The sequence below is a fragment of the Rhinopithecus roxellana genome, chromosome 1 (genome assembly GCF_007565055.1).
Source record: "Rhinopithecus roxellana isolate Shanxi Qingling chromosome 1, ASM756505v1, whole genome shotgun sequence".
Classification (NCBI taxonomy): domain Eukaryota; kingdom Metazoa; phylum Chordata; class Mammalia; order Primates; family Cercopithecidae; genus Rhinopithecus; species Rhinopithecus roxellana.
Window position 1 is genome coordinate 79,145,342 of NC_044549.1, and position 25,746 is coordinate 79,171,087.

General features: G+C 38.8%; 2 protein-coding genes across 6 annotated transcripts in view; one reads left to right on the forward strand and one right to left on the reverse strand.

The window, feature by feature from the left end:
• The window catches only part of APPL1 (adaptor protein, phosphotyrosine interacting with PH domain and leucine zipper 1), a 52,754-nt gene extending 43,381 nt beyond the window's left edge, over positions 1-9,373 (forward strand). For 3 of the 4 annotated variants that reach the window (XM_030926666.1, XM_030926670.1, XM_030926668.1), the window contains one exon: positions 1,062-4,672. In XM_030926666.1, coding sequence (XP_030782526.1) covers positions 1,062-1,208 — 147 coding nt within the window. In that variant the 3' untranslated portion in view covers positions 1,209-4,672. Of the gene's footprint in view, positions 1-1,061; positions 4,673-9,024 lie in introns of those variants that run through there. The other variant, XM_030926667.1, reaches the window with a different exon arrangement.
• On the reverse strand, positions 5-24,786 carry ASB14 (ankyrin repeat and SOCS box containing 14). 2 transcript variants are annotated; one of them, XM_010360464.2, is made up of 11 exons: positions 24,706-24,786; positions 23,989-24,130; positions 20,824-20,879; positions 19,925-20,056; positions 19,671-19,829; positions 15,002-15,247; positions 11,470-11,641; positions 9,604-10,147; positions 8,999-9,152; positions 7,751-7,952; positions 5-1,139 (listed from the first exon to the last, which is right to left on the reverse strand). In XM_010360464.2, exons 2-10 carry the CDS (start codon positions 24,108-24,110, stop codon positions 7,774-7,776), a joined length of 1,764 nt encoding a protein of 587 aa, XP_010358766.1. In that variant the 5' UTR covers positions 24,111-24,130; positions 24,706-24,786; the 3' UTR covers positions 5-1,139; positions 7,751-7,773. The 2 variants fall into 2 exon arrangements, with proteins under 2 accessions (XP_010358766.1, XP_010358767.1); XM_010360465.2 differs by lacking the exons at positions 19,925-20,056; positions 20,824-20,879.
• Between the last annotated feature and the right edge of the window lie 960 nt (positions 24,787-25,746).

Sequence of the window (25,746 nt, forward strand, 5' to 3'; positions counted from 1 at the left end):
TACAGTCCTAATGTCTAGATCTTTGTGTGTTGTGAAGACTTAATTTAGCACTATGACTTTCAGATTTGAATTTCCAAATGAAGGACTGTTTCTGCTTGTTCAGCCACTTCATAAACAGATGATTCATACCATAGCAGAAAAGGGTCACATCTCTCTTTTGATATGATGTTTACATTATAATTATGTTGACATGTAATATGACTGTTTCAAAAATATACCAGAACTTTAATATTTCAGAGGAGGTTATCTCTGTCAAAGCAGTTGAGAGGTTGTATAGATTTAACTCCCATTGCTGAAAGCCATTTTGCCTTCTATGGGGGAAATATATATATATATATATATATATATATATATATATGTTATATGAAATATATAATGAAATAAATATTTTTAATATTGCCAGGAGTGTCAAATCATTGTCCATCCAACAGGATAATTTTAAAAGACAAATTTTGGAGCAAAACTTGAAGAATGCATTAAATGATCCATGAGATTGTAAGAGCGTGTTATGGGTTGCAGATTGACTGTAGGAATGGTAAAGAGGAGACAGCTGGGATACTTAGAACAGCTCAGTAAGCATTGGCTGTGGGCTGTCTTTCTGGACAAAGAAGAGGGAAGTGGCAAAGATGACACTGAAGTGAGGCTTTCTTGGTAGGCTAGGCTGAGGGAAGGTGAAACCTGATTTAGCAAGATGAATTGGACAGGGATGGAGAAAAGGGCTGGAGAGGGGAAGGGAAAGGAGTGTGGGGTGATCCCTTTCGAGGGTTTTACTATGGTGTATAGTGAGAGATGATGGGCTTTATTTGGTTGTTGGTCGTAAAAAAAGAAAATGAGAAAATACTATGTTTTAGTTTGAATGTTGGCTTTTATGGGATGGTGCCAAAATTCATTCTGGTGTTGTATTGTTTGGGGGTAGCTTTTCTTTTTATCAAGTTGTCAGAAGTATGCATATATATTTACGACAGAAGAACTGAAGTGGCTCTCAAGAATGTATCTTAACTGCATAATTTGCCATTTGACTGCAGACAAGTAACTTAGTTTCTTTTTGTCTTTTCCACTAGGACTTGGAAGAACAAAGTCGGTTGATAGCTGCGTCCAGTAGACCAAACCAAGCCAGTAGCGAGGGGCAGTTTGTTGTCCTTAGCAGTAGCCAGTCAGAAGAGAGTGATTTGGGAGAAGGAGGAAAGAAGAGAGAGTCAGAAGCATAAACTTAAACTTTTGGTAGATATTTCCCCCTTGGAATTTGACAGTTTCTATGGTGAAATGGCACAAGGTAACAACTGTGTTGAAATATCAAGGAGGAGACTAAGCTTTATATTTGCTTATTTGTTGTAGCTACATTTTAAAAGAAAGATTGAACTTGATGACTTAGGTTTGCATTGATCTTTTTTCCCCCTTAAACATAATGTACTATGCATTAACATCTAAAGAAAACCTGCTCATCTCCCTGAAGTAGACATTTGCTCAATAATTTTTTCCTTCAGATTGTGAACTTTTAATTCTTGCATTGTAATTGGCTATGACCGTAAGAAATCATTTACTCTTCAGGCTTAGACATTCATCGATAGGCTTTTCTTTCATTACGAACATTTTGCTGGCAGTGAGGAAGCATTTAGCTGAATAAGTTTAAAGCCCTTTATACAGAGAATTCTACAAGTTTGCAAATATTTTAACAATATTAAATGTGCAATAGAACTTTTATAAAATAATTAGAACAGAGATTTTACACTTAAGGTTTCAAATTGTGGCAGGTGGTACTGTTGATCTCAGGGCACTTTCTGGGATTGCTCACATTTCGCTAATGTACTGCACTTGATGCTAGTAGGAAAGAAGCTTAAGTGTCTTCAGTTCAAGATTGATAGAGCCCTTGGCATTTTATTGTCACATTTTTAGTTCTCAGGTTGGGACCTCAATTACTGCTGCAGAGCAGTAGTGGTTAAAAATAAGATACTGGAATTTATTAGAGATTTTTGTTCAAATACATTTTAGATTAGGATTGACAAAGATACTGCTATGGAGTGATACATTGTATTTTCTGCATTGTGTGAAATAGTTTTTATTGAAAGTCAAGAGACATTTCAAAAGAAGTTCTATAACAATTATGTTTCATGCTTAAAGTAAAAATTCCCAGAGTTTAGTTTAGAAAATGTAATCTTTTAAATTTCAGACTGATATTCCCAGTATTTTCATAATCCCATGTTTTGATAAAGTACTGAATCACCACTTTATATCCACAAAGGCCAATAACTAATGTATGAGAATAGACTAATTTGCACTAATTATTGTAAATATGTCTACTCTTCAAATGAGAAAAAGGTCCAATTTTATGAAAGATTGAAAATGAATTGAATTCCTGGTAGAGTATAGGAGAAGTTGACCAAGGAAGGATTTAACCTGGTGCCAAGGTTAAAATAACATTTTTCTACTGCCTGTTGTCTTATGTTAAACCTTAATTTTTTTTCTGTAATCACTTTTAATACTGCTAATAGAAATTATGTTTTCATGTGTTTCACATGAAAAAGTATATATATATATATATATATACAAAGTTAATATAGTGAGTAAAATACATAGTCACACATTTACAAATTTTTCAAGAGGTTAGCCACTAAGACTTTAATAATTTTACAAGGGAGAAAGCCTTTTGTTTTGTTTTTTTTTTTTTTTTTTTGATATACAGTTTTTTCTTCATAGTTCTGCATTAGAAATGGCATCTGTTTTAGGTCTCAAACTATAACTCGGCTGTTTCACACTATATGTACATTGTTTTCTGTAGGAATAGGATAATGATATATAGGATCATGATATTCCTTCTATCCATGTGCCAAATGGGTGTAATGTTTATTTACTGATGCTTTATGTTACTAAAACATACAGTAAAAAAGTAGAAATTTATGAAATACTTTTTGATAAAAAGTTTGTTTTGTGCTTACCAAAGGGAATGCTTTCACAATAGTGTATCAATTGTTTTGTTGAAGTTAGAATTTCTTCTGTTGCCAGCACTTAAGTAGTCATGGCAAGTCCTGTTTTTAAGACCTTTTGGAGACTGGAGCTTTCTGTTCCATTAAGTCTTTTGTTTATTCTACAAATTGTCACCTCACTTAGTTCAGATGAAATTTGTTACTCTACAAGGAAGGTGGTCATCATTAGGAGGCAGCTGTACTAAGCTGGTGCTTTGCATGGTAGCAAGTGCTGCCCTTTGTCAGCACCCTGGGTCATACTGTAGGCTAGAGTTAAGGGCACTGGCAGACTTAGGGATGCTGGACAGACCTGTAGTTTGTTTTAAGTCATGTTCACAGGAATTTCTGCAACAATACACCCATCTTCATAGGTCAAATCAAAGTGCATTCCAGTGCTAAATAGAAATTATGAGTGGGTTTAACAATTTTAGATGATTCAACTTCTGTTCCATTACTATTGAACTATATGAACTATTCCATCACTGCAGAGATTTAAGTATCCATTTTAATAAACTCTTTTTGTTATTTAAAGGCTGCCCATGGGTTTCTGCCTAGTGGTAAAGCTGATTGTTATCCTCCTTTGAAATCCCTTCCAGTTCTTGAGATGCTCTGAGGGTAATTGGATTAGATTTTGGGATATCTTTTCTCACATTTAGACTTACACTTAATGGTGTTAGAAATCAACAAAACTGCTTTTTAAACAGAAAAGATATTAAGCCTGCCTACTTCTGCAATGCATTCTGTTACCTGTATGAACAGTATGTTTGTAACTATGGCAATGAAGTCAGTAGATAGGAAACCAGTTATTCCTTCTCACCTTTAAAAATTTTGAAAACTTGCTAACAAGGGACTAAAACGCTATTACCTTGAACAGAGTCCCTAAAGCTAGTCTAGTTTTTGCCACATCTGCAATGATTATTGTTTAGTTTCAAAAGAGTCCTCAGACTCCACAATCTAGGGGTGGTAAATGTGTTTCCATTATGCTTGGGAAAAGGTCAGTAGGATGTGCATCCTAGGGAAGATAAAATCGTATATGGTAAAGGCATCTGAGTTAACTTTGCATTATATCTAGGAACCATATTATTTAAAATTTGAATCCTATTATTAATGCCAAGAGATCCTAAGAGCTAGTGTATTGTAAAACCTGCCACCTGAATGAAACGAAAATATTAATGTTGGTTCTGAGACAACCTCTTAGCATTCAGATTGTATTTTAAATATTTAAACACACCAATTGTAGAAAGCAACCCTTTATTTTTAGCAAGTTTGGTTTACTCTTCTCCCATGAGATTTCGGTTTTCTACGTTAATTAGTAATACATAAAGATTTGAAACTGGAACTATATTATACTTTTTAACCAATCTCTGTGGCTTCACTCATGAAATTTACTTCAGTTAATGTGAGACTGGGGATTAAGTTGTAACTAATGTGCAAAATTGCTTTGTATATTTGGTGATTTTGTAATGTAAGTGAATTGGTTAGTTCTTATTTCACTGATACTATTAATCATGCAGTGTACAATTTAAAATCATGCAATGTTTCACTTTAGAATTGGACTTGAAGGACTCGACTTTATGTGATCATGGTATTGGTATACATGTGGGGTGGAGAACTTATTTTTTCATTTTGTCACAATAGGTATTTACTGACAAGGCTTCAGGAAAAAAGTTAGATTTTTAATGTATAATAAAGTCCATGATTTTTGTACAGTGTTTTTTAATGAAATATTTGATACTCTGAACTTTATTTCTCAAAGTAATTTCAGATGTTTGTAAAACAATGGACTCCTTAATCTGTTATGACATTATCAATTACACGTCTAGCCCAACTACAATTCCACAGCAGCTAAAATGGAAAAAAAAAATTGTCACTTTATTGGGAAAAGTTCGTTATAGAAGCAAACTAATCGATCACTGGTGACTTTTTTTCTTTTAGCAAAGGAAAAAGACTTCATTAATTGATGTATACTTGCTACTGTTTGGTCCTACTCACAGAAATTCCTCCAATTTAAAGGGGCAGATTATTATGCATACCACAGTATAGCTTGGATCTGTAATTTCAATACTAATGCATATTCATCCCATGTGCTCTTTATAGTTTCTTATGGCAATTAGTTCCTTTTTTCTGGGATTTAGTGTTTTGTTTAGAATTTTATAAAAATGTACATACACTTTTAGAAGGTACAGGTAATAGATGAAATTAACTTTAGAATTATATAATTTATCTGATAGAAGTGCATGTATAGCCTAAATATATTTATTTCTATATTGAAAGATATAATCTATCACTCACTTATCAGTTTGATTTAAAAAAATAAAAACTATTCATGTCAGCTATATAAATTTTTTAATGTAAAAAAACTATAAAAATAATTTAAAGTCTGTGCTTACTGAAATAGTCTATATAGCCATTAATCCCTACACCAGAAAAAAATCATATAGCTTCAGTTTCCCTAAAATGGACTATCTAATTCTTTAAAAAGTACCAAGACTAAACATGTAAACATCAAGGCCATAGCTGACTGGGCTGTAGTGAAAATGGACGATATCATTTTACCTGTTACGCCTATTGATGTGGCTTCTAAATGTGACACAAGTGTGGTTGAATGAATGTCTTTTTCAGTTTCCTTCCTCACTGTCCATACGTAGAAATGTATACTTACATGGAGGCCTGGCACAGTGGCTCATGCCTGTAATCTCAGCACTTTGGGAGGCCAAGGCGGGCAGATCACTTGAGGTCAGGAGTTGGAGACAGCCTGACCAACATGGTGAAACCCCATCTTTACTAAAAATACAAAAATTAGCTGGGTGTGGTGGCGCACACTTGTGATTCCAGCTACTCGGGAGGCTGAGACATGAGAATCTCTGGAACCCAGGAGGCAGAGGTTGCAGTGAGTTGAGATTGCACCACTGCACTCCAGCCTGGGCAACAGGGCGTGACTCCATCTCAGAAAAAGGAACCTATACTTACATGCAGTATGGAATATATAGAAATAAAAATTTAACATAACTGCCATCAGTGAGCCTCTTCATGTCCATTATCAGGCTAGGTTGAATACAGAAATCATAAGCCGTCAATCATTTGAAAACACTTGTAATTCCAATTCCAGTGATCATATTAACCAGTAAATGGTCAGCCATAGCCAGGGTTTTGTGGAGAGAAGGGACACACGTTTCTCATTAATGAAATTTCAATTGAGAGTTGTATTTCAATTAACTGAATTACCCTACCTCTGTACTTGACTCTACAAAGAAACAGTAAATAGACACTAAGCTGGTACTGGGAGTTTTCCACAAGAACAGCAAACTTCTAAGTCATGTACTGGGGTCAGTGTGTATTCAGTCCAATCACTGAGATGTACAGTAGGCCCCCTTATCCATGGTTTCCCTTTGTGTGGTTTCAGTTACCCGTGGTCCAAAACTATTAAAAGGAGGCTGGGCGTGGTGGCTCATACCTATAATCCCAGCACTTTGGGAGGCCAAAGAGGGCAGATCACCTGAGGTCAGGAGTTCAAGATCAGCCTGGCCAACATGGTGAAACCCCGTCTCTACTGAAAATACAAAAATTAGCCAGGCATGTTGGTGTACACCTGTAATCCCAGCTACTCGTTAGGCTGAGGCACGAGAATCGCTTGAACCCGGGAGGCAGAGGTTAAAGTGAGCTGAGATCATGCCACTGCAGTCCAGCATGGGTGACAGGACAAGACTCCATCTCAAAAAAAAAAAAAAAAAGTGTTAAAAGGAAAGTCTCAGAAATAAATAATTTATGAGTTTTAAATTGCACACCATTCTGAGTAACATGATGAAGTCTCTCGCTGTCCTGCCTTGTCCCACCTGGGACCTGAATCATCCCTCTGTGCAGTGTATCCACACTGTAGGGCATGCACGTACAGTTGTATGTCACTTAACAACTGGCTTTAAGATGTGGATACCTACTGAGAGATGTGTTGTTAGGTGATTTTGTCATTGTGCAAACATCAGTCACTTATACGAACCTAGATGGGATGGTATGCTACATACCTAGGCCATGTGTTATATAGCCTGTTGCTCCTGGGCTACAAGCCTGTACAGCGTGTTACTGTACTGAATAGGCAATTATAACATATAGTAAGTATATATTTAAACATAGAAAAGGTACAGTAAAAATAAGCATTATAATCTTACTGGACCACCATTACATATTTAGTCCAGTGATGACTGAAACATTATGATACATGACTGTGTAGGAAAAAAATACACTATGTATAGGGTTCTGTACTAACCCTGGCTTCAGGCATCCACTGAGGGTCTTGGAACGTATCCTCTGAAGATAAGGGAGACTACTGTATTACATATATACTTCTCTATTAAAAAGATACTGTAATGAGTTATCTTGACTTGTCAGAAGTGGCATCTATTATTTTGAGCACATAGACATTGGATTTATACACTTAATTAGAACTGGTGTATTTCAGTTAATTGAAATTTGTACTATTTGTTTTTTTTTTTTTAACTGCCTTGAGAATGCTAGTCATTTATATGTTGAGAAGCTATGTTCAAAGCTACTTAAAAATTTTTTTTTTTCTTTTAGAGATGTGGTCTTGCTCTGGTCACCTAGGCTGGAGTGTAGTGGCGCGATCACAGCTCACTGCAGCCTTGACCCCCCCAAGCTGAAGCAATACTCCTGCCTCAGCCTCCCAGAGCTACTTTTTAAAGGACTTAGACTGCATTGAGATTTTAGTTGGTGGGTAAAGCAAAAAATATGAATCATACATAAGTGAAATTCTAAGGAATACAGCTGCAAAATTATACCTTTTCCTATTAGAATGGTTTGATTACCAGGTTCCTGTAAAAATTCCTTGTCCATAAAGGTCGTATTCTTTGTAAAGGACATATGCTTTTAGACGATTGGGTAATGGAAGAAATGACATGAATACAGGGCAGCGCAAATGTAAACGTCCCATGCATTTCCGGATCTTTAGGCGGCACAAGTGTTTTAGGGAGCGAGGGTTTGCTAAAAAGAAAAGGCACATTATCCAAAGAGAAAAAGAACTTATGTTTTAGTATCTTAGGGTTTTGTTAGCAAATGTATTTGATAGCATTTCATTTGCTGTTACTAAATAGCAAAGTCAGGGAAATAGTTTTTCAGTTCTTACTGCAATCCTTGTTGTAGATATGGTTCCAGAGCCATGTCAAGTTAGAATCCAAAGACTGGCATCAATTGTGGATCTGGCCTGTGAGATCTGAAGTTCTTAAATCTGCATGTGGCCAGGCGGGGTATCTCATGCCTATAATCCCAGCACTCTGGGAGGCCGAGGCAGGTGGATCACTTGAGGCCAGGAGTTCGAGACCAGCCTGGCCAACATGGTGAAACCCCGTCTCTATTAAAAATACAAAAATTAGCTGGGTGTGGTGACCATGCGCCTGTAATCTCAGCTACTCGCGAGACCAAGGCAGGAGAATTGCTTGAACCCAGGAGGAGGAGAAGGTTGCAATGAGCTGTGATTGCGCCACTGCACTCCAGCCTGTTTGACACAGTGAGACTCTGTCTCAAAAAAAAAAAAAAAAAAAAAAGTCTGCATGTTTTAGCCCCCTCAGGGACAGGGTAGAAACTGAAGATTACCACCCAAGGGAAATAACACGAAATAAATTATTAATTTGTCTTACATGCTACTTTGAAAGGATTTGCTTTGAAGAAGGTCCTTTTGATACCCTCTACAGACTTGGCTCTTAGCTTTTTCTCATCCTTGTTTTTATTGCCATATAATAGCTTTTCATTCCTGTGTCCATGGTGTTATTTTGTAGCCATGGTTTAGGTGGATTGGGATGAAACTATTACCTACCTATATAATAAGTAGTTACCTAACAAGTTTTATCTCCTCAGAAAAGGTAATAAATACAAATGAAGTATAGTTAGTAACATTTTTTAAAGATAGGAATAGTATTTTTCTGGTTTAAGTCAAGCTTTTAACCAGAAGAGAAGGGTGTTCTAATTCTAAAACAACCAAATAAGAATACAATTAGTATTTTTGTAAAAAGTCATTCTATAAGGATACTCACTTAAGATAAAATGTATTTCTGACCAGATCCCCTGTTTTTGGAGCACAGCTTTCAACTTTGAACAGATCCGAACTTGATCAACATAATCAAGCATCACTCGAACAACCTTTCCAGAGAGATGTTGCAGCCATGACAAAGTTATTACTTCACAGAACTGAAGGAAACAAAGTCAGAATTAGGAAAGTAAATGAAAAACATGAAGTAGCTATGGTTTAGCATAGTAGTCAAAGGAGATGTGGTGTGATGAAGGCCAAGAGGGAAAAATGTCTCAAAAACGGGGAGGGATGGTATTGGTCAACTGTACTTATTCTGATTCTTTTTTTCATCAGAAGTATGATCAAAATAAATCATTTAATCAGTTGCTTCATTTATGAAACTTCCTCACACTGCTAGGCAGAGTTAAATCACTTTTCTCCGTACTGTTTTGTTCCTTTTATATCTTTCTACATTGTGTTCATTTTATCATAATTATTTTATCATATAATTGTTGTTATACTAGGATCTCTTCAAGCTTCTGGAGAGAATGGATGTAATCTATTTATTGCCATAGTTCCAGTGCCACAAATAATGACTGTAAGGGAATACAGCCAATACTGTGGACTTACCTTAGTATCTTTGATAACTGTAGATGTCCAGCCTTCAACAGTATAGGAAGGATGGACTTTGTCTCCATGTGGGCAATCAAAACATCGCTGTGTGTCATACCCATAGTTCAGCAGCATCCTGAGCATGACTTCATCTTTCAGAGTGTATTGCAGTGCTGATGGGAAATGTAAAGGGTTAACTCTGCAGAAGTAATTGACATTGGCCCCATGCCTTAGCAGCAGACTGATCAGCTCATAGTTGCCCATCCTGAGGGCTATCTGGAGGCAGTTAACCGGGTCTTGGTTAGGCAGAGCTCCAGCACTCAGAAGCAGCTTGACTGAAGAGAGGTCACTGTTTGATACAGCAAAATGCAAAGCTGACTTCCTGTGGTCATCGTAGTGTTTGCTAACTCTCTGATCCAGCATGAAGTTCACATCAAATCCAGCCTGGATTAGGAGTTCCAGGCACTGAGGGTGTGCTCCTGCTGCTGCGCAGTGAACTGGACTGATCCCACTCTGCTTAATGGCAGCAAGATCCGTAACTGGAATCAGTATCTTCAGAGCTCTGAGAAAGAATTTCAAAATGCATTTCAACATTGTTTTTAAGAAGTAGCACTAACTTGTTTATTATTGTTTTATAGTAATACTAGATAGTATCAATATTCAGAGGGCATTTAGAACCCCCAACCAAACAAAAGCATAATTCCTTCATCCAGAAGCTCAGATACCGAGTAAAATTGAATGGAATTACTGTCTAAGCTATAAAATTCAGAATTAGCCCAGAGACCTGAGGCTTCCCATATTGTCCAAATACCTGAGAAAAAAGTTTTATATATCTTTGGTGGCTTCAGAGGATGCTTGGTAAACAACCATTTCTAGTTCTTCCTAGTTGGTCAAGAGTCTCTTTTTTTTTTTTTTTTTTTTTTTGTGAGACGGAGTTTTGCTCTTGTTGCCCAAGCTGGAGTGCAGTGGCGCGATCTCGGCTCACTGCAGCCTCCACCTCACAGGTTCAAGCAATTCTCGTAAGAGTTTCTCATCTTTAAAAGGTATGTTTAAGGCTAGTCGTGGTGGCTCAAGCCTGTAATCCCAGCACTTTGGGAGGCTGAGGTGGGCAAATCACGAGGTCAAGAGATCGAGACCATCCTGGCCAACATGGTGAAACCCCATCTCTACTAAAAATACAAAAATTAGCCAGTGTGGTGGCAGGCGCCAGTAGTCCCAGCTACTCAGGAGGCTGAGGCAGGAGAATTGCTTGAACCCAGGAGGCGGAGGTTGCAGTGAGCTGAGATCATGCCACTGCACTCCAGTCTGGCTGTAGGAGTTCGGTCAGCATGGTGGGAAAAATTATAAAAGTTATAGAAAGAAGCAAACCTTTTTGGAAGGCTGGGAGGTTTTGCAAAAGCTTCAGGAAAGGATTTGGCTGAAAGCAGCTGAATTCTCTCAGAGTAGATAACAAGGAAGTATAAGGGAATTGATCTAGATGGGGTGGGGGGAACTGTTAATTACCCACAAAATGTGCTGACTCAAAGCCTTTGTCATTAAATCTGTACTAAATAAATGCCTGAAGCACCAGCTTGTCAGGGCCATGGCTGCTACAACTCTTTTCTATGAGCAGCCTGGTCCCCTAGCCCACTCTTTCACTGGATACCTGTGTCTAAGTACTCCTTTCATCTGTTGCTTGGCCAGGGTCTGTGGTTCAGACCCAGCACCTGGCAACAGAGTGAGACTGCATCTCAAAAAAAAAAACACACACACACACACACACAAAACCAGTATGTTTAGGTTATGGGATTGGTGATTAAAGATTATAAAGTTCCTAAAAGCAGCTCAAAATAAAAGGTAGCTATTACAATTTTTATTATTTACAATAATGTAATTGAACTTAACAGTAAGTGGCCCCTGTCAGCTGCCACATGGATGGGCAGGTGGCCTGAATTCTTAGGGATGTTGGCATCAGCTCCGTACTCCAGCAAGAGGGCCACAGCATCTGGATTTCCTCCACTCGCAGCTTCGAGTAAAATGGAAGAAGAATCAGAGGCCTGACCATGAGCATTAGCTCCTAGGAGGAGAAAGACTCTTGTCAATGCAAAAATTATTTTCCACTGTTACTTCTTGAGTAATCTTAAAAATATATCACCATCACCAAAAAGCAGTTAGTGAGCATGCACTCTAGCAAAGCACCAAGAATCAAAGTGACAAAATATATACCTCCTGCTCTCAAGTAGCTTATAAACTAGTTGGGGAAGAAGAAAAAATGGCAGTTTCTAAATTATAAGTAGGTTAGTTTTTGAAGTAATTTGATGTCCATTTGTTTGGAACTTGAAAATTCCAGTAGAAATACTGTTATAAAAGTTGCTTTTATTTCTAGACCAGCCTACAAAAGCCCACTTAACTCATAACACACATATAGGATGGTACTAACAAATCTGTCAAACTATAATACCATGCCATCTAATGATACTGTTTTGGTGGAAAAGGGCATTTGTTCTGTTTTAGCTTGTTTGTAGGGGACCATACTAAGAGACACTAACTTTTTGAGGTTAGGAACTGCCAATAGCCAAAGAGATAAGTTGTTGTACAGTTATTAATACAGAGTATCCCTTATCCAAAATGCTTGGGACCAGAAGTGTTTCAGATTTCAGGGGTTTTTAAAAAAGTATTTGCATTACACTTACAAGTTGCATTATATTTACAAGTCCCAAATCCAGAAATCTGAAATCTGAAATGCTCCAGTAGGAATTTCTTTTGAGCATCATGTTGATCCTCAAAAAGTTTCAGATTTTGGAAGATTTTGGATTTCAAATTTTCAGATTAAGAATGCTGGCCGGGGCCGGGCGCGGTGGCTCAAGCCTGTAATCCCAGCACTTTGGGAGGCCGAGACGGGCGGATCACGAGGTCAGGAGATTGAGACCATCCTGGCTAACACTGTGAAACCCCGTCTCTACTAAAAAATACAAAAAACTAGCTGGGCGACGTGGCGGGCGCCTATAGTCCCAGCTACTCGGGAGGCTGAGGCAGGAGAATGTCGTGAACCCGGAAGGCGGAGCTTGCAGTGAGCTGAGATCCGGCCACTGCACTCCAGCCCGGGCGACAGAGCGAGACTCCGTCTCAAAAAAAAAAAAAAAAAAAAAAAAAAAAAAAAAAAAAAAAAGAATGCTGGCCGGGCACGGTGGCTCAAGCCTGTAATCCTAGCACTTTGAGAGGCCGAGACGGGCGGATCACGAGGTCAGGAGATCGAGACCATCCTGGCTAACACAGTGAAACCCCGTCTCTACTTAAAAAAAAAAAAAAAAAAAACTAGCTGGGCGAGGTGGCGGGTGCCTGTGGTCCCAGCTACTCGGGAGGCTGAGGCAGGAGAATGGCGTGGGCCTGGGAGGCGGAGCTTGCAGTGAGCTGAGATCGCGCCACTGCACTCCAGCCTGGGCGACAGAGCGAGACTGTCTCAAAAAAAAAAAAACAAAAAACAAAACAAAACAAAAAAAGAATGCTTAACTTATATATACCCTGTACACTAAGTGTTATGTGAGTGATGTGAATAAGAGTACAGGTACAGGCAAAAGGTCTTCTAGAAGATCTAGGGCTGGGGTTGGAAGGGGAGCTGGGAGGTGAAGGAAGGAGAAAAGAGTTTGGGTCAGTTGTGGAAGTCTTCTCAGTAAAACGGGCTGTGAGGAAACAGCATTTGAATGGACGAAAATTGAGGAGAGCATCCTGAAGTTCATATAAAAAAGATGTAGTGACTTTAACACAGACTCCAGAAGTCATCAGGGTCCAGTGACTGCCCAAGAACCCCATTCCAAGAATGCCTTAAGAAGTCCAATAAGCCTCTGTTTATTGAGTGCCCACTATGTGCTGATTCCTTTATGTGTATAATTTTTAAACTTTGTAAGAACCCCTAGCAGTAGGTGCTAACATACTCATTTTAAAGATGAAGAAACTCATTGAGTTTCAGTGACTTCCCCAAAGATGCACAGCTAGTAAGCAAGGTAGTCAGGATTCATATGCAGGTATTCTAGACCCAGGGCTTATATCTATGATGCCATGTTGCCACTCTAGCAATGCAGGATGGTAATGTGATTTGGAATCAGACAGATATACCTTGAAATACTAGCTCTGTCATTTACCATCTATGTCACTTGGTGCAAATTACTTTGTAAGGGAGTCACTTAAAGGAAATGCTCACTCACTGAGGTCAACTGATGCTGGTTTCTTTGCAGGGTAAAGGATTTAACATCTGTTGCTTCTCTTTCTCTGTATTTTAATCAATGATCTATACAAAAGGTTACTCTTTCCTCATAGATGAAAGACTCTAATGTTTACTTTTGCTATTCCAGCTAATGACTTTAGACATTTCTAATATTGATCATTTAAAACATCTTACTTAAAATGTCTTATGGCCATTGATTAGAAACTAGCCTCCCCCATATAACAGGAAAGATTTAGATAAGTCTAAAGAGCACAAGGTTGTTCTTAAATATAGGAGTCTCTGCCATCTAGAATATTGGAGACCAGGACCGTGTATTGTTAAAGAACAAAATAATACTTCTAGACATAGGAAGGAGAATAAAGATGATAATTCTATTATTGAGACTTTTAAAAATCTTGGTAAAAGTTTGCTTTTTTGAAAAAAAAGCTTTAGATTGATCCTACCGTGCTTCATCTAACAGTGTCATCAATGAGCTCTCCTCAAAGACAGTAAAAGCCAAAGTTCTCTGAGCCAAGGGTCCCTGCCAGTTAAGCCAGCATTCAAAATGACCACAGCTACACAGCTGGGGAGAGGGGAGGGGGCATGTTTGAAGGGAAGTCCTGCAACTGGTACCATGGCTGACCTTCACTTTCCTCAAGTACAAAACGAGGATAATACCTACCTCACAAAGTTTTTAAAGGGTTACAAGGCAACATGGGTAGTTTAATGCTTGTTGGTTAGACAGTAGTACCCAATACATTTAAGTTGCTTTCTCCTTCTCTTGGAGTTTTGGTTATTACTAGAGTGAAGAACTGGGACCCAAAGAGAAGCAATCAGGAAGAATTTCCTAATATCTAGTCATTTGATAATAGATTAAACCGCCTCATGATTTAGACTTAGGCAGAGGTAACGTGTAGAGTATGTTGCAGGGTGTTTGATTTTATGATTCTAGAAAAGGGCACCACCACAAAAAAGCTAAACCACCTTCTTAGCAGGGTGAGGGGATGTTAAGTAAAAGGAACCTGCAACCTAGTAACTTTTGGGAAATTATGTCAGACCTAATAAAAAATTCAATCTTTATGTTAGGCTTTTCAGTAATCACTGTTAGCCCATAATTTTTATCAAACATTTATATTAGGCTTAAATAAAACATTAACTTTTATTATTTTGAAGCTCTCCATTAAGAGGAAAACCCCTGGATCATGTTACCCTTTGTTACCAAACAGAAGATCTTGCCTTTCTGCAGTAACATTTCCATGATTTCAGTGTGTCCACTTTGGGCAGCAAGAGCAAGAGGAGTGAATCCATACGTGCTCTGTGGGTCAGGATGTGCCCCAGAAACCAGCATAAGCTTCACCATGTCCTCTCTGCCCAGTTTGGCTGCTTCGTGGAGAGCTGTCCTCTCGTTGGCACAACGCAGATTGACATCTGCTCCATAGTTGATCAGCAAGGCAGCCATGTCATAGGAGTCACGCAGCACAGCTGGGAAATGAGAAGTGAGGTGGGCATGTTCAACGGGAAGTTAAGACCAGAGCAGCATGTCTGCAAGTATCCCTCAGGCTTTCTGAAGGAGTTCTTCCCACCCACTCCCAGACCCCAACATTCTGTATTTAGGAAACAGATTGTAAAGTAAGGCATGTATCAAATAACACTGAGAGTGTTTTACATCAATGGACTATTTGTTTTTATGTAAGCCATGAGTAATTATTCATTGCTTATGTGGTTGAAACACAAATGTAAACTTTTCACTTATCTTTATTCTTCAAGAAAATGGGAACTTAATTATTCAGTACAGTCCTGGAAATGTTTGTAGCTCCTTTAAAATAAGAAAAAAAAAACAAACAAACAAAAGACAGCCCAGACACTGAAACGTGCCAAAAAAAAAAAAAAAAAAAAAACACCAGAATCTACCCCAGAAAAATGAATGACTAAAACACAATTTAAACATGCGTGTCTGGTGGGAGTGGTTGAGGCCATAGAAAATGATAGTTTTGGCCTATCATGTCTGCATTAAGACATTTTAGCAACATACCAAAGTATGTTGTGCAGAAAGCCCCTTAAGGTTCTGTAAAGAAAATGATGTTGTAGTTAAAAAAATACTAATAATAAAAGGCTTGGGAACACTGTGTGTGTGTGTGTGTATGTGTATGTAAATGTATATATCTAGGGTCTCATTCTGTCATCCAGGCTGAAGTGTAGTGGTACAATCATAGCTCCCTACAGCCTTGAACTCCTGGGCTCAGTCAATCCTCCTGCCTTAGCCTCCCAAGAAGCTGGGTCTACAGGCATGCACCACCATGCCTGGCTAATTTCTTTAAAAATTTCTGTAGAGATGCAATCTTGGTATGTTGCCCAGGCTGGTCTTAACCCCTGGGTTCAAGTGATCTTCCTGCCTCGGCCTTCCAGAGACTGGGATTACGGGTATGAGCCGCTGCTTTCAGCCAGCACTGTATATTCTATCACCCTCTTCAAGATTCACTTTGCATATTGATATATTGAAGTCTCTGAGGAATCTTGCAATGCGTTTGCTTAACTTTTTAACCCAGCATTTTCCATGACCTATCAATGGGGACATGCTGTTTGGGTACCACAGAAATGGAATCATTTGACCTGCCAGATAGGCTGAAGAGAGGAAAACTAGCTCTACCATCATTGTTCCAACAGGCTTCACAGCTTCATGGTTTTTACATATGTAATTTTTCTACACACAAGACAAATACTATCATCTAGACGAGGAAACAGGTTTAGAGAGGTTAGACCTGGCGCAGAGTTCTTTTCACTATACAGTGCTAGGGTGCTTTATGGTTTCTGCATGCTTTCTCAGAGAAGGCTCTTCTGCTCAGTGTTTTTTCTATAAAATGCAAAGCCTTAGAAAGCATCTTCAGACAAACCATGAAGGGACCCCAAATCCTAATTTTTGGCAGTACTCTGTTGGTCTCTTTTTAATTTTCGTTGTTTTTTTTTTGTTGTTGTTTGTTTTTTGAGATGGAGTCTTGCTCTGTCACCCAGGCTGGAGTGCAGTGGCGCGATCTTGGCTCACTGCAACCTCTTTTCTCCCGGGTTGAAGCGATTCTCCTGCCTCAGCCTCCCGAGTAGCTGGGATTACAGGTGCCTGCCACCACACCCTGCTAATTTTTGTATTTTTAGAGACGGGGTTTCACATGTTGGTCAGGCTGCCCTCAAACTCCTGATCGCAGATGATCCGCCCGCCCCAGCCTCCCAAAGTGCTGGGATTACAAGCTTGAGCTACCGCACCCAGCCTAATTTTCAGCTTTTATTTTGATAAAAGTTATATATGTACAGAACTTAAAGAGCCAATTACTGTGAAGTCCATCACTCTTTCCCTACAGTCTTTCTCCTTCTCCAGAGGTATCCTTTAGCTGATTCTTTGCTCTTCATGCCTGTATCTCTTAAGTAACCTGCTTGTATTGCTATTTGTTGATTTTTGGTTTTGGTATAATTTAATGACTTCTTACCATAGAAAATGATTTAACTTTTTTTCCTCCTGTCCCCACCACATGTGCACATTTCTCATCCCACCATCCTATTGTTTTTATAGTACAATTTTTGTTAGATAAATATTTACCTTCATGTATGTCATTCAAAGGTGGGCCATATTTACATTTCCTTTTCTGCACATCTTTTTGTTTTCCCTGGAGTTAATACTTGTCTTATGTTTCATTTGCTTAGTTTTCAATTTATCATTAATTGCACCCCAAACTCTCTAAACTGTCTACATCTCCCTTCAAGATGTCATTCCTAGCCCACCATGGTCTTGAAGAAGCCTCTACCTGGGGCCTCCTGACCTGTTCCAATCTGGACCTCAGTGCCTGGTCATATGTGGTCATCCTAAGATCGTTATTCCCCTCATCTTAGGGATCTCATTTGCCTCCCACCTGGCTTGGATCTTCTGTTTCCTGGATCCCAAGCTTTTGTGTTTCTGCTTTACTCCGATGTTGGTAGAACATTTGCTCCGTTAGCTTCCTAACGGCGGGGAGCAAGAACGTTTTTGAGATTTCCTATGCCTGAAAATATCTTTTATGTCTTTAATCTACTGTCAGAGAGTTGGAGCAAATATAGAATTTTAAGTTGGAAATATTTTTCCTTAGAGTTTGCAAAACTATTATTAACCACCAATTACTTCAAGCTTCTAGTTACCATTGAGATGTCTGAAACCACTCTGATTTTTCATCTTTTGTACATTATGTATTCCTTTTTTTCTCTCAGGAAGTCTGTGGAAACTTCTTTGTCCCTAGTGACTTGTGAGTCTCTCTCTTTTTTTAGCTTTTTATGATTTTTTATTACAGTATAAAAGAGGCTATGTTCAATAAACTTAGAGTATAGAAATAGAAAAGTTTAATTCCACCTCTGAAATGATCTTTGTTAACATTTTCACATGTATCCTTGAATTATTTATTTCTACATATGTTACATTTTGAAGAAGTTTTTGTTACACAAAATTCTCTAATCATTGGCTTTTCTGCATTTATACTGTGAATTCACATTTAGAGAAGGATACTTAGACCCCCAAGATCCTAAAACACCTAACTTTATCCATCTCACTATTCACTTATTAATTATTGGCACCAAATGTGTACAAGGAGTCTTGCTAGCTGCTGAAGTGCTGAATCAGTATGAATTCTGCTAATAAGCATTTATAATTTGCCACAGAAAGTGCTCTCATTGCTCTAAGACTAGAAACAAAGTGCTGAGGGGATTGGGTCTTTTACAGTTCATTGAACTGGCACTTAGTATGGCCCTTTATTCTGGAAACACTTGTCCTTCATTTTAGGAAATCATTTTCTTGACTTATTGCATTGGCCATATACCACCTCCATCTTGTCTGTTCTCTCATTCCTCTTATTCACATGTTGCTCCTCTTGGATCATCCAGCTAATTTTCACTTCTTTCCTATTTTCCATTTCTTATTTTATTCTTCTGGAAGCTTTCCTGAACTACATCTTCCAGCATTGTTTGGGTTTTTAAAATTTCTGCTCATATTTTTAATTTTCAAGAATATTTTGTTTTCTGATTTTGCTAACACCTTATTCTTATTAAAATGGTTTCTCTGAGGAAGTTAATGACAATTTCCCTTTATTTTCCCTAAATAATCTTAAAGTTGCTTAACTCTGTTGGTTGAAGATTTTCCTCAGATAGCCTTCACCTATTTGCTCATAATTAAAAGTTGGAGACTAGAAAGCTGGTTGGAAATTTTAAACAGAGGGTGGGGCTTGAGGACTGTGGGTTTAACAATAGGTTGATATGTTTGGGCCACTTACTGGGAAAGCCCCAATGTTACTATCTTTAGCTCTTTCTTCTTGGGCTGGTCAGATTCCTCCAGAGAACCCCCCTGCCTGGAGGGTAAGGGCCTGGCTGCCAGCCTTCTAGGAGGAGGGCTGGGCAGTCTCAATTATGTTTGCTTAATTCCTCCAGTGTTTTCAATCTAGTACTCCCACCCTCACCTAAAGTTCCATGGTCCAGAGACTCTCTGTTTAAGCTATGCAGAGAATAAACCTCCAGGATTCTACTGGGGTTGGGCAGGAGTGATCTAGAGATCTATCTGCTTCTTAATAGTTTTCAACCAACTCTTCTGTTTCAGCTGCCTGCCCTTCACCCATGCTCCATGAGGTAATTCTGCTCCCCTCTGATTTCTTATATCAGAATTAACTGGCTTGATCAAGGCACCATGCAAAATGAGCTGCTCTTAATTGAGCAGAGGTTTTGCATCAGGCCACCTCACAGGCCAGCCTATAGAAAGCTTCTGGAGGGTCGGTACCCATGTCTGGTCAGTTGGGAGCAGAGAGACAGTGCTGCAACTATGCACAAAAAGCTGCCTTTGAAATTTGGGGGCATGAAGGAGACTCAGTGCCACAGACTCATTTTCAGAAACAAGGTATTCATTTACCTGTAAGAAGAGGAGAATTGCCTTCAAAATTCTTAGCATTTGGATTGCAGCCATTGAGAAGAAGAAAAGTGGCATTTTCTAAGAGGCAATTGCTGACAGCCAAAAACAGTGGCGTTTCACCATTGTGAGTGGTTTGCTCCCACAGACTGGGGTCTGAAGCTGAAATAAATTCATCATACCACATAAGTTAAGACATAGAAATGAATGTTAAATTTATCTCTTAGAAGCATCAAGAAGAGTCAAAGGGAATTTACCGCTTAGGGTTATTTCCAAAATTTTCTTATTTAATTGCACTGCAGCCTTATGCAGAGGAATCCAGCCTATCTCATCTGCTTCATCAAAAGCAGAATGGTACTTGGTTAAGTGTGACAATGCATCTTCCTTACCTATTAACAAGTCAAATGAGAACAGATTCACATTTGGCACACCTACAAGGAAGCCCATATTGCTTCCTGAATTCTACCACCAAAGTTAATGCATAACAACAGAATTCTAGTGCCACCTTTTATGAAAGACAAATGGCATACGACAGACAGTAAGGCCTGTCATCTAGCATTCCACACCTGGGCCTGTGAACACCCCCAGCATCTTGTTACTTATGAAAAAACAGCTATGTCTAGGAAGGAACCCAGGAGCTCTTTGCTACGTTGAGCTGAAGTATTTTTTCCCAGAAAAGCGTACATCAGACTCTTGACAATAAGCTGTGGACCCCCATGGTGTTCAGCATGGAAGAACCTGCTTCTAGGCTTTCTGAGCTTTGAGGAGAATGCTGCCAGCTGTCACCATCACATCTTTCCTTTTTTTTTTTTGAGACAAGAGTCTCGCTCTGTCGCCCAGACCGGAGTGCAGTGACGTGATCTCGGTTTACGGAAACCTCCATCTCCTGGGTTCAAGCAGTTCTCTTACCCCACCCTTCCGAGTAGCTGGGATTACAGGGGCCCATCACCACACCCGGCTAATTTTTTGCATTTTTAGTAGAGATGGGGGGTTTCACCACATTGGCCAGACTGGTCTTGCACTCCTGACGACAGGCGATCTGCCTGCCTTGGCCTCCCAAAGTGCTGGGATTACAGGCATGAGCCACTGTGCCCAGCCAATGTCACCATCCCATCTTACCACAAGTTAAAGGGAAGAGAAGAGGAGGAGTACTTAACTTTCTCTATTGTTTCAACTATCTTCTTATAGTCAGCACTCAAAAAGGAATGGGAGCTGCACAGAAGAAAATACATATGTAATTCCAAAACTGAGGAGAAAAACTGTTATCTGATAGAAATCAAAAGGAAAGGGGAACAGTAGTAGTAGTGGTTACTCCAGGATGAACTTTCACAGGAGGCATTGACTGAGGCATAATAGAAATACTTCTATTTGTAGGCCGGGCGCGGTGGCTCACGCCTGTAATCCCAGCACTTTGGGAGGCCGAGATGGGCGGATCACAAGGTCAGGAGATCGAGACCATCCTGGCTAACACGGTGAAACCTCGTCTCTACTAAAAATACAAAAAACTAGCCGGGCGAGGTGGCGGGCGCCTGTAGTCCCAGCTACTCGGGAGGCAAGAGAATGGCGTAAACCCGGGAAGTGGAGATTGCAGTGAGCTGAGATCCGGCCACTGCACTCCAGCCTGGGCGACAGAGCGAGACTCCGTCTCAAAAAAAAAAAAAAGAAATACTTCTATTTGTAAAACGTAATGTGGCCCTTAACAAAATTCTAGGGAAACTCCTTCACTATATCTGTCTTCCGCATTCGCCTGTTAGCTTCTTTAGGGCAAGGACTGTGTGAGCCTGGATTGCAGTAGGCCTTCAATCAGTGTTGACTGAACTGAATCAAGCCTGCCTATGACTGAAATGTCACACTATCTCATGGTAAAATTTGATGGCCACTATAGAATGTCAATGATTCTAGTGTAATCTATTTTAAAAAATAGTAAATAAAAATGGTGTGAGTTTTAAAAAATATTCAGTCAGAATGTGTGCTCAGAAAACGCTATTAGCAGTTAAGTAACATTTTTATTATTTAAGGCTTTAAATCTCAATTTATGAATCTTACATTATTTTAAAACCTACCAAATAAGGATTGCCACCTTCCATTCTTTTTTTTTTTTTTTGAGATGGAGTCTCACTCTGTTGCCTAGGCTGGAGTGCAGTGGCGCCATCTTGGCTCACTGTGGAGTAGCTGGGACTACAGGTGCCCGCCTCCACAGTTGGCTAATTTTTTGTATTTTTAGTAGAGACAGGGTTTCACCATGTTAGCCAGGATGGTCTCGATCTCCTGACCTTGTGATCTGCCTGCCTCAGCCTCCCAAAGTGCTGGGATTACAGGCATAAGCCACCACGCCCGGCCACCTTCCATTCTTTAATTATTTAATGAACCCAGGTTGAGGAGAATAAATTCCCTTGGATACTCTGTCCTGTTTACAATTTGGTCAATTAAGTTATCTTAAACATTTAAACCTTCACTCATAGATTTAGTATTGTATTAGTTTTCTATAGCTGCTATAAGAAGTAACCATACACTTAGTGGCTTAAAACAACAATAATAAAACAAATTTATTATCTTACAGTTCAGTAGTTCAGAAATCCAAAACAGTCCTCACTGAACTAAAATCAGTGTGTCAGCAGGGCTGTCTGTGTTCCTTCTGGAGGCTCTCGGGGAGAATCTATCGCGCCTTTTCTAGCTTCTAGAAGCCACCCACATTTCCTGGCTTGTGGACTCCTTCCTCCATCTTCAAAGCCAGCAATGTTGGGCTTAGTCCTTCTAACACTGCCGTCTCCCAGGTGGTCTCTCCTGCCTCCCTCTTTCACATTTAAAGATCCTGTGTTACACTGGGACCACCTGGGTAATCCAGAATACACCCCCTATCTAAAAGTCAGCTGATCAGCAGCCATAATTCCATCTGTAGCCTTACTTCTCCTTCGCCATGTAAGCTTCCAGAAATTAGGACATCTTTGGATGGGACCATTACTCCACACGTCACAAGTATGTTCTAGTTTTCTGATTCCTTCAAGTACCTGAGTAAATCAGCAAGCCTGCCTAAGTATCATACAATTCCTGCAAGTCTAATCAAGTAACTGCATAACCACAGTCAATTTCAGTTCCTCTGAAACATTTCAGTACTCCACTTAGCCCAACTCTCTTATACCTTTCAACCTAAAATTATTAGTCAGTTACTCAGTTATGCAATTTACGGTTTTAGTTATATGGTTAATATAACAGATAATCTAATAAGGTTAATTGCTTTATAAAACTTTAAATATTTAAAGATTATTTTAAAAACTAATCCTAAATTGAACACAAAAGTATAGAAACAGTGTTGGTTAAGAGCACAGACTTTAGAATCAGACTGCCTGGCTCTTCACTTAACTAGCTCTGTGACCTTGGGTAAGCCACTTAACTTTTCTGTGCCTCACTTTCCTCCTCTCTAAATAGGGATAATAATAGGACCTACCTCATAGAGAGGTAACGAGAATTAGAATTTAAAAGTTAGTATTTATGAAGTGCTTAAAATAACATGATACATAGTGATCACTCCATGAGTTTGTTAAATTTTTAAAATACTATATAGGTTTGATGTGCTTCATCATGTCTCTATTTAGTTATGAAATCTCTTGGGGTTAAAATACGTTTTTCTAGTTTTACATCCAGCAGGCAAAAAGAGATTACCATCCCAAGCAAACTGGTTTATCACCCCAGAAGAAATGATGGTTACTGCCTCAGGAGACCAAGGTTGCTGATTGGCCAGAGAGCACGTGAGCAGGTATGCTTGACTGCAGACTGCCCATATCCAGGACGACTCTTCTTACACCCCATACAGGGTCCAACTGGTCCTTTTTCAGTGTTGTTCAACAAAACTCTGAATCTACACTTTCAGAAGTCTCGTTCAAGTTTATGGAATTCCTTTTGATTTGAGTAGATCAAAGACTGGACCCCGTCCCCACCTACTCCACTAAGGTTGAAGATAGCTAACTTCCTGTGTGTCCTGGTTGGATTTATGCATTTCTTCAATTCCCAAAGACAAGATGTATTTGAGTTTTTCTCTAGCCCTTCATGTCCTCATTTCTTTCTTTCTTCTGATTTCCAGTCTGTATCACCTCACCCAGATTTGCTGCTAACCTCCTTCAGATATTTTATTGCCTAATTAAATTCTGAATTATTTCCAGATTATTCCTGTCTAGTCAGGCACAATATCTTACAGATATTTAATTGACAGCTCCTTGGAGTCTGACCCTCCTGTTTTTGTCACAACACTAGATTTAAGCTAATGACAAGTGTCAGCTGTTGAATACAACACTTAATACTACATTGCCAATGAGAAAACCATTACCTCTCATCCTTAGGTGCATGTTGTGCTGTTCCTGGCTTATAAATATCCTGTAAACTCTGTTGAATGATGAACTGGGTGTCAAAGTCTTCATCTGTGTCTTCATCGCTGGTGTAATTATCCATGTGAAACGTGGACAGGTTTACTGTAAAGTCAGAGTGAATTAAAATTATTTTTCCAGTTGTGAAGAGATCAACTGCTTAAAATTACAAATGAAATTCAGAAACCTAGAAAATTGATTGGATTAACAAACGAAAAATACACAAAATTTAGGCAACAAAATATTCATTAAAAAATTTCCATAAACTTAAAAGAGTTTTCTGGACTGCCACAGATTCAACAAAAATTAGAAGTTTCCATGAGTAGCCATTGACTTAAAGGAAAAACCACCTTTCAAATAAGACTTCGGTTAGTGCTACTCTAACACTGACAACACTCTGATTGATCTGTTAAACTTGGCTTGTGAGTTCTTCACAGTGATTGTAGCACTCATCCAAAATCATATTTCCTACACACAGTGAGTGATGCTGAAAATAATATTTTACTTAATAAACATTAAAAATAAACATGTTACAGAAACAAATGTAGTCTCATAATTACAACATAGATTCAGCAGCAGTAAAAACAAATGTATCTTACTAGGCAATATCTAAATGGTTTTAAAAGAAAATGTCAGTTTTAGCATAGAATACGTTTGGTCACATTTCAAAGACTTTTTACCTTTTGTTTTATCCTCTAGGACAGCACTGAAGTTTTCACTGTTAAGGACTAACACATGTAAGCCTCAGAATTTTCATTTATATTTAGGATCTCCTCTCCCCTGTAGTGACCATTCCATTAATAGCTTTACTATAAATACTTCATCATAAGACAGTCTGGCACATTCTCCTTGTTTTTTACATGTGGTTTAGCTCTTTTTGGAAACATGATCTCTTTTCTTCAGTGCTACATTCATCAAATTTAAAGGATTAAACATTTTATTCCTGGAATAAAATGTTTTTGCAGGGGGTTGGCCATGCAGAGAATTCGTTCTCTTAAGACTCATGCACATAGCTACTGCAAACCACAATCAATTTTTCATTTAAGAGAACCCAAACATTTTGCTCTGACCCAATTATCCAAAGTGACTGTCCCAATGTACTAGATTCACTAGGTAGCTGTGACTACATTTTCCTTAGGTTACAGAACTGTGGCCTTAAGCGTGCCTGGAATCCTAAGGGAAGAATTCACTCTACACAAGATAAAATTTTGACCAAAATTCTGTTTTGTTGAAATATTTTTCAATTGTTAATATACACTAAAGAAAAAAACAAAGGGACCACTTGACATTTCAAATTAAATGTGAAGCAAATGCTGAGAAGCACACTGTCACTGCAGGTGTAGAAGTTGGGACTGCCCTCCAGCCGTCTTACTGCCTTTGCAGGCCAGCTTTGCAGCTTTGAGTTTCCTTTCCTAGTCACAAGGATGCGGTGAGAAATGGAACCGATGTCTTAAAGGTAAGAAATAAGAGGTGTAGTTGTGTAACTGTTTTAATATTTTCCATATTTACAATTTCTTAATTTATGTATTTGAAATATTTATGTATAATTAAGGTAGGAGAGTGGAAAGTAAACTATACTGAAGCTGAAGGAATGACTTAACATTTGTGAAGGAGATAATTCCTGAGATTTGTTAAATTTTATCCGTTTAACCCCCAAATCTATTTTTCACATACAATCAAACTTCAAAAAGTTCTCCTCAGAGAGGAGAACAATGCAATGA